This window comes from Myotis brandtii, unplaced genomic scaffold, assembly GCF_000412655.1.
Source record: "Myotis brandtii unplaced genomic scaffold, ASM41265v1 scaffold49, whole genome shotgun sequence".
Taxonomy (NCBI): Eukaryota; Metazoa; Chordata; class Mammalia; order Chiroptera; family Vespertilionidae; genus Myotis; species Myotis brandtii.
In genome coordinates this window covers 3,391,260-3,400,548 of record NW_005368707.1, presented here as the reverse complement: position 1 = coordinate 3,400,548, position 9,289 = coordinate 3,391,260, and the positions used below count along the sequence as shown (strand labels likewise).

The following is a 9,289-nucleotide window of genomic DNA, read 5'->3' as shown; positions in this document are numbered from 1 at the left end:
AAGTTGCTTGTTCTTAGAAGTCGCGGTGGTGACTTCGCGGCCGACTCGGGTCGGTGTCTCGGGCCCGGCTCTTGGAGGGGCAGTCAGACCTCAGGGCAAGCGGTTGTCAAAATGTTTGTGTCCGTCTGTCTGTAGTGAACTGAAGAAGGTTTTCGGCCGGGGAGCGGGGCGGTGGTGTGGGCTCGGACGCCGCCGCCCTGCCTGCCCCGGGGCGGGGAAGCCCTGGCCGAACCGCAGACCCCATCCTCAACCGCGTCGTGCCTGGGCGTGTGTCTCTGCTAGTGAGTGTGTCACTCTATTTGAATCTGTTTCTGTATTTGAGTATATCTTTGTATTTGAATATGTTTGAAAGTGCCTGTATTTGCATATGTGAGCGATTTGAGTCTGCCTCTGTATTTGAATGTGCCTCTGCTCACGAGTGTTTCTTTGGTCTCTCAGCGAGTGTCTTTGTGAACCAGCGAGTGTGTGCCTCCCCGAGTGCAGGTGTCCGGGGTGTGTCAGTGTGCAGGGGTATATGCTGTGTTCCGAGCGGCTGGGAGGAGAAGGCTGTCAGTGGTCCCCATTCCCACTCACTTCGTATTTCACAGATACTACTGAAAAACAAAAACAAAACAGCGCTTAGTTTCTTTTCCTCCCCTGCAGACTTTTACCTTTTAGTTTGAAATAATCCAAACTCCATCTAGATCTCAAGGTTTCCCCACCTACCCTGCCATGAACTACACATACATTTTTTTTTTTAAATAGGAAGTGTTGTTTAGCTTTGCACCCCTCACTTTTCTCTAATTGCCATGTAGCAGGCATGAGGTTAAAGGATAAGCCAGCCCAGCAAGGATGATGTGCTACAGTATTTATTTATTTTGGAAGGAAGGGTGTAATTAACCCTAAATAACAGCCCTCTCAGCCCGAGAGGGGAGCCTCCTGGTCCTATCAAAGGCGGGCAGAGCAGGGAGGGACTGAGGCTGACATGAAGTCACAGATACCGAAACTATGTGCCTGATAATGATATAATTAGGGGATCAGAGATTTCTGACTGCTGCTGACTTCAAAAGCTTTAAAAGAAGCCAGCAGCCTCTCCTGTAGCCATCTTGACTAAAGCAGACATTTTTGTTTAATCACTACATACAGTAACAAGAGAGGGGGGGAAACAGAAGAGCATTGTTCACCGTTTCAAAAGACCAGTCCCCTTTCTGGCCTTTTGTATGCCACAGGAAGAAACTTTATGAAACAACAGAAATATAGTTTTAATACAGTAATACAAAAGTTAATTCAGCTTGCTCAAATGTGGCTCCAATTTTATAAAAAAGTCGTTAGAACTTTTCTAGTTACCTGTCAAAATTTTATTAGACTGTTTCAGGTCATTGAAAATACAGTATGTTAAATAGGCTCTCATAAACATTTAAGCAGCATTTCACTTGCATTCAGTTTTTTTTTTTTTCCTGCATGAGGTCTGAGGTGAATAGGATCAAAAGTGACTTTTAATCTGTTTTATTTCAACCTTAAATCTCTATATGGAATTTGTCAGCCTAGGGACCTATAGTTACCATCAACCACATAATACCAGTGAGCTTTATGCAAAAAATCAAGCTGGAAAGAGGAGCAAACCTCTGTAAAGCAAGCTCCTATCTTGAAGGTCTTCCTGGAGAAGGGTCTTGGGCCCAGACAAAGGACAGGGAGTGCAGATACAGAAATTTAGAATAGCAGCAAGACCTTGCCAAAGATCTACATATAGTTGGCTAGTCTTTTTAGAACTGAAGCATTAGCAGCCTCTGGTGAAAACTGAGCATGCCATACGGTGGCCTGGAATTTGGACAGATAATTAAATGAGACACCTTACTCAGGCATTCACAGAGAGGAGTAAAGGTGAGGGCAGGAAGAGGGGTTTAGTTTCAGAGTGGCGGTTTCAGTAACTAGACAGAACTTCAGATTGGGAAGCTGGAGAGAGGCGTGTGCATTCGTTTAATTTACAGCAGCGTTAGCTGTGGCATGTGACAATGCCTGGAGCCCACTGGGTTGGAAATCATATTAGTGATAACTCCGAGACCCAGCTTATTTCAACTAGAAATTGATGTTAAAAGCCTCAGATCTTACATTGCAGCAAAATGTTAACAGTGACTCACAAAATAAGTTTTATAAAGGAAACTTTAATCACTTCCTGTAGAAAAATTTGAGGTTTCCTTAAGGATTTGTCATTGAACCAGCAGAGAGGATTTTCAGATTCAGTGTTTCCCCTTTTAGATCCCATGTTGAATTACATGTACAACTGGGGGGCTAGGGGGAGGAGAAGTTAGCCTTGCAGTTTTACATTCTCCCCTCCACCCCCAGATTTATGACTTTCCATTTGGGCTGAAAGAAATTGACTTTGGCAAGCAAACCACTAATTGTAAACTGCCTAGTTCCTGTTTTACAATATACTAAAAGCTCCTCTGCATGAAAAGATCTTTATAGGCAAAGTTTGCCTTTTCTAGAGAGGTTGCAAATAGCTGCCCAGTTTCATAGTTTTAAAACCTCCTGACTGGAGCAGTTTCTAGATTGTTGTGTTTCTAGTTAATAACTTTATAAAGTGTTAGCTAAAGCTCTTAAATCTTGGCACAGCCCCTCGAGGTAGTAAACAATTCAGTAGTTCCGATCAAATATTTATACTGACAAAATAAAAAAGCTTAGCATTTTCATTTTGTATGGTCATGTAGGATTAAATGAGTAAATGATGTAATTTTACCTTATTGTAGGAGAAATTATTGTGAATATTATTTTCCTTCACAAACAAAAGTATTATTTTTAATTACTTACTTAACGGAACCCTAAATTGAACTTTGATTCTCTGCTACTGGGGTTGATACATTTCTAAAATTGTATTTAACTGGGTTGAAATTAAAGCACAGGCATACACAAAGGGCTTTCCCAGTCTGCATGGTCTACTGTTGTTGTAAGCACTCAGCTGAATATTCTAAAAGTGCCTTTGAGCTTGGGATTTAGCATTCACTTAAGCAGACGCATGATCTGGTCTCTGAAGCAGTTTGATGCAATTTCTCATTGTTTTCAGGTGAAATCAGATGCTACTGTGATGCTGCCCACTGTGTGGCAACTGGCTATATGTGTAAATCTGAGTTGAGTGCCTGCTTCTCTAGGCTTCTTGATCCTCAGAACACAAATTCCCCACTCACCCATGGCTGCCTGGACTCTCTCGCAAGCACAGCAGACATCTGCCAAGCCAAACAGGCACAAAACCACTCTGGCACCGCCATACCCACATTGGAATGCTGTCATGAAGATATGTGCAATTACCGAGGGCTGCATGACGTTCTCTCTTCTCCCAAAGGAGAGGCCTCAGGTAGGTAGAAGCGCTTTCTAACCAAATGCTTGCCTGATCTATATAGTTTTGTGACAGCCAAGACTTTGTATGTCTGCTATTGATTTTGTTGTTAATCTAATTAGAGACAGCAGAGGGAGAAGAATGGCTGAATGCAAAAATGCATCTCTCTTGAGTAGCTTTTATGTCTGCTTGAGCATTAGATGTCTGTCTACATAATAGGTTTTGCCTGTTTTTTCAAGTTGGAAGACATTAAAAGACCACTAATACTCTGTAATGAGAGTCTGTAAACAGATGTTTTTGTAATCTTTTGCATTGTTTTTGCAACATTTATTTTCTAAATATTGTTGACTTAATTGTCGGCTATATATTGGGGTGCCTGGTTTAAAATGGATAGATGAGCTTGAATATGTACAGGAGAGAGGTTAACATAGTTCTGCTTGTGCTCCTTTAGGACAAGGAAACCGGTATCAGCATGATGGTAGCAGAAACCTCATCACCAAAGTGCAGGAGCTGACTTCTTCCAAAGAGCTGTGGTTCCGGGCAGCGGTGATTGCTGTTCCAATTGCTGGAGGGCTGATTTTAGTGTTGCTTATTATGTTGGCCTTGAGGATGCTGCGAAGTGAAAACAAGAGACTGCGGGATCAGCGGCAACAGATGCTCTCCCGTTTGCACTACAGCTTTCACGGACACCATTCCAAAAAGGGGCAGGTTGCAAAGTTGGACTTGGAATGCATGGTGCCAGTGAGTGGGCACGAGAACTGCTGTCTGACCTGTGACAAAATGAGGCAAGCAGACCTCAGCAACGACAAGATCCTCTCTCTCGTTCACTGGGGCATGTATAGTGGGCACGGGAAGCTGGAATTCGTATGACCGTGTCTTATCTGAACTGAGCTTCTTGGACGCTTTGAAGGCCTTTGAGTTCCGCTGGACAGGAGCACTTTATCTGAAGAAAAACAAACTCATGTAATCAACTTTGAGAGACAAAATGACCTCTGCAAACAGAATCTTGGATGTTTCTTCTGAAGGATTATTTGCACAGACTTACATACAGTCAAATGTATTTTTTGCTTTGAAATTATAAAAAGCAAAGAGAAGACTATGTACACACTGTTACCAAGGTGATTTGCATCTGAGGGAGCTGGAATGAGTACCTAAATAAACTAAAATGTGTTGTATGTAAGCTCCTACATCTTGATTTATTGTAAAGATTTAAAAATATATATCTATATTTTTGTCTGAAATTGAGCAGTGTCTTGTCATAAATTAAAAACTAAGTGGGAAGTGTAAGACACTACATGTTAATTATATAAATGAAAATCTGTTGCTCAGACAAGGGTCTAACTATAGGATTTGGCTTGATCTTCCTTCCTTTGTGTTTTTTTAAAAAAACGAGACCAAAATCTTTTTTATTCTTACATGCATATGTGTAATTCTCCTACAGCATGTAGAATATCTAAATGGACTGCCCATCATTTAGTGTCTTACTCACATTTTTTGTTTGGATCATTCTGGTTTTTAACTTTTATCTAAGAGAAATCTTAAGCATATTTATACCAGGTCAGATATGATTGATCTGTTACTGAAGTTGCCTTAGCAAGTCTACTATTACTTACCAACTTGATCCACTTGCTCTTTAATACTTTTAAATATGTCTACCTCCAACCAGGAAAAAAAACACCTAAAGTAAACTTTTTTTGGTAAAGTTAGTCACTGCCTACTTCTACTGTTTACTCTGTCTCTAACCGAATTAAATATTTTGGACTCCAAGTTAGCCAAACTTTATTGTACCATGCTCCCAGTTTTCAAAACGTCTTTAAACAAAGTGTTATACTAACATTTTATCTTATTTTTGACTTCTGAAATTTTAGAAAGGTTTTCCATAGTGAACACTATATATCAATTGAGATTTAAATAACACACAGTGCTTCTAGTTTTTCTTCCCCAAATGATCCTTTTATTAACATAACCAAACAAAACATTGACTTTAACCACTAACTTAATACACCGGTGTTTCCGCTCCTGTAGGACTTTCTGTGTGGCAACACTGCCCAGCCTGAGTTTAAACCCATGTCACATTTGTGTACCTTTCTCCCCAAATGGATCTTTTTAATCTTAAATAAGAATAATTTGCCATGTAGGGTTTTCCCTCAATTCTTTTGTATATTGGAAACTTTTGCTTAATTAACCTATTGCCTACATATTTGAGTATGGGGTTTTCTTTTATGAATATTATAGAGTTTTTAAAAAAATATCGTCTGGAATATTTTATGATGAGTATAATTTGGGTCCCTGAAGACAGATGCAGTAGCCAAGCTCATTGAAGAATCTGAATTGAAAGGACTAATCTAAAAATGAATAGTTAGATTATTTAATAGTTAATAGACCACAGCCCAAATAAATTAGGCTATGGAATAAATATGCATCTTAATAAATGACAGATTTGTTTTGTGCTTTTTGAGATTGACAGTTTGTGCATTCATGCCTTAACAATTTATAAGATGTGTTAAGTTTTATGTGTGTCAATTTTTGAGGGAGCCAAAGAATTGTTTAACCTAACTATTGATCAAGATTGCCATTGATAAAATTTCTCCCCTCACCTTCGCTTTCTAACTCTATGTCAAAGTATAGTTTTTCCACTTAGATTAAAAGACTTTCTCCTTGTGCCTTCTCATTTCATGTACAACACCATACAAGTTCAATGATTCTTTAATTAGCCAGCCTTTATTTCACTTCTGTAGAGTTATTTCCTTCTGCTTGCCCTGCTATTCTCTATTCATTCCATTTCTCCCAAGTACCAGGTAACAAAGAACTCATCAATCCATTAGGAAATATAGCAATGAAGGATTTAAATTCATGTGCTTAGAAACACTTGGAAATCAATAAATTCCATATTCCAGGAAAGGCCTGGGTCCAGGCTAAAGCTAAAATCACACAACTTTAATGCAAGGTGAGTGCAGTGTCTTCACTTGGTTCTATGTTTCTTCATCTGGATCTTGTTCTTTATACTGTAAATTCATGAGACTGTTTGCATCTCCCTTTTCGGTGGGGTGGTGGCACTGTGCCCATGCTCTGTCAGACTGGGTGTTGTGCTCACGTTCCAGCCACTTAATAGACTGGCCCTGTCTCTCTGGCACTGTGCCCATGCTCTGTCAGACTGGGTGTTGTGGTGCTCATGTTCCAGCCACTTAATAGACTGGCCCTGTCTCTTTTGCTAATAACAATCCTCTTCTTTTAAATCCTGTCATTCACTTAGTATTTGCACATGTCTTAAAGTCAGATCTAGGCATAACTTAGCTTTTCAATGAAAATATTGCAGGTTTCCCAACATTGATTTTTACTAAGAACTAAATATAGTTTCTACTTTTGCTTTCCTATGAGAGTGTAGAAGATGCCAAGAATGGAGATAAAGGACCCTTCATGAAATAACTACCTACCTGATTCAGTGATGTAAGAATGGTAATGACTGGTTTATTTGTTTTTCCCTCATAGAGATGTTTACTGTTACTTTGAGGTGTCAGTACAAGGCTGGGCTAACCAGGAACAGCCCATGTTTAATATTGACATAAAACTCCCCCATTTCTAAGTGTAAATTTGCCCAAACCAGAGACAAATGGGACCAAATTTGCCGTGTTTCTGTATCTACACCCCTTACATTCTATCCCTTTAAAAAAAATTGATCTGAACATGGTTATGTCTTTTATGTTACTCCCCCGCCCCTTATTTTGAATGGCTCAGAGGCTTTCTAGAAATTGACTAATGTGTCTCTAATTTCTGCTGAACTGATTTTATTAAAAACACCACACCATAGGGGGTTTGACCTTCTAAAATACCAAATGTGTCTGCTTTAGAAAATCACAAAACTCGCCTCTGAAGAGCTCATAAATCTGGTTTCAATGTGAGTTGATTATAGGCTACAAGCTTGAAAGCAGTGGCATCTAGTATCATGAATCTGAAACTAGCCTTTTGGGGGCCAAGACAGCTTTTTTCCCTTATAACCTCTGTCTCAGTTCAAGTAACTAAACTTCTAAAAGTTGCCTGGTGTGATGAGGCTGAGCTCACAGGATAGTAGTCAAGCTCACTTTGGAGTCTCACAGACTGGGTTCAAAGGCTGTCTTTGTCCCTAATAGCTGTGTGAACTTGGGCAAATGACTAGAGCTCTTAGAATACTAAGTTTTGTTACCTATAAAATGGGATCAATGATAATACTTTATTATGAGATTATTATGAGGAAATAGTGGCCCAACTTCCCTCAAAATTTGAGAACTTGTGCCTGTTATTTACTTGACTTTTTCATATCTCACATCTTTGCATATTTGAGATTTGAAAGCCCTTTAGTCACCTGCAGGCTGGATTTAGTATTTTTAATATTTGCTTTAAATTTATTGTTTTTAGTCTCATATCTACTAATTATGTTGGTTTGTAATTATTTACTTTTGGAATAATCTAGGTGGCTACTAATAACATTTTAATTTGATGTAGGTATTTTGTTTTTTGATGTTTGGCAGAACGAAGTTCTTTTAGAGTTTCAGCTGTTCTGGATGGTTAACCCATTGAGAAAACCAAGAGTAAAGTTAAGTGACAGATAATGTTTCAGAATTGCTTGAACAGTTTGTGTTTGATTGATGTATTCTGGACAAGTGGTACCATCAATTACAATTTGCCCCACAGGTGTTCCCAACAAAATACAAATAGTTCCAAAACTAGTTTTAGGGACTTTATAAATTTGGGGGCGGGGCAGGGGGCTACTTAGTGAAAAATCCATTTAATTTCCCTGGATGAAGTTAATTTAGTTACTTTGTTTGTCACAGTTGTAATGGAAAAAAATAACTGCTCCAGAGACCAACTCACTCCCTGTACCCAATTCAGAATGTTAGTCTTCCTCACTCTGTTGACTTAAAAGGCAGATTGGTGATCTGAGAATTTGAGACTCAAAGAAATAATGAAATTAAATGTTCTTTCAAATTTCTACAACTCTTTATTTGGCGTACAGGTTTAGACTTTATACATGTCCTTTTTAATTTGCTAACACAGCACCATTCTGCAGCTTAGTGATGTAATTCACTTGTCTGCCATTCCAGAAATTTGGAGATGGAAGTGGGAAGGTGATAAGCTGAGGTTAACCAGGGATTTAATTCTTGCAGCAAGACAGCAATTTTCCAATGGATCTGCTTTGGGGAGTTTCGAAGTATTTATTACTAGAGGAGGCCTAATAGCCATATTTCTGCAAACTTTCCCCATTCTATGAATATGAAAAGCATAACCAGAAGGGCATTGACCTCCATCTTGGGAGATACTTTGGGTGAGCAGTTAGATAATATCTCAAGGTATTTGTCATTCCTCAAGATGTAAGGGATTCATTCTATCAGGAGGCCAGTGGCCAGATGGCCTCTCGGGGGCTATTTCACATTGTGTTTGGCTACCGTTATCTTATAGATTAGATTGATGTTGGACTAAATCTGAGTAGAACCCTAGAAAGATGAGTTGGTAATTATTTATTGCATCCCATGTGTACACAGTTATGCCATGCTAGTCCAATAGTCTGTAATTCTGGAATAATTTTGCACTTAACAATTTTCTGTGTTAATATAAGTAGATGATGGAATTTATGAGCAGTCAGCAATTTGTTTTTAGATGTGAAGACTACATTAGTTGTGATGAATTAATAAAGTCAGAGGCTGTTGTGTAAATTTACTCTGAAAGATCTCAAATTACAAACCTAATGGAACAAAAATTGTTTTAGCAGTTAAAACCAAGAGAAATACAGAAAGCTCTTTATCCTTCAACTCTTCCTCTTGGAATTTCCCCCAGGGAACTGATGAGGACAGTGGAAAAACACCACACTTGTAAAAGCAGTTGCTTACTTTTCAAGTGTTGGAATTCCAATTTGAAGAATTTTTTATTAAATTTAATGGATGTGATTTTGATACCATAGACTTCACAGTTGAGTTGATAAATGGGGTATTTCTCATCTGGATTTAG

The 9,289-nt window shown here is 38.9% G+C and overlaps 1 protein-coding gene across 1 annotated transcript; it reads left to right on the top strand.

Annotated features, from left to right (window-relative positions):
- The first annotated feature begins 2,780 nt into the window (after window positions 1–2,780).
- Window positions 2,781–4,551, top strand: BAMBI (BMP and activin membrane-bound inhibitor). Its single transcript, XM_005876548.2, has 2 exons — window positions 2,781–3,328; window positions 3,762–4,551. Exons 1-2 carry the CDS (start codon window positions 3,091–3,093, stop codon window positions 4,178–4,180), a joined length of 657 nt encoding a protein of 218 aa, XP_005876610.1. The 5' UTR covers window positions 2,781–3,090; the 3' UTR covers window positions 4,181–4,551.
- The last annotated feature ends 4,738 nt before the right edge of the window (window positions 4,552–9,289 follow it).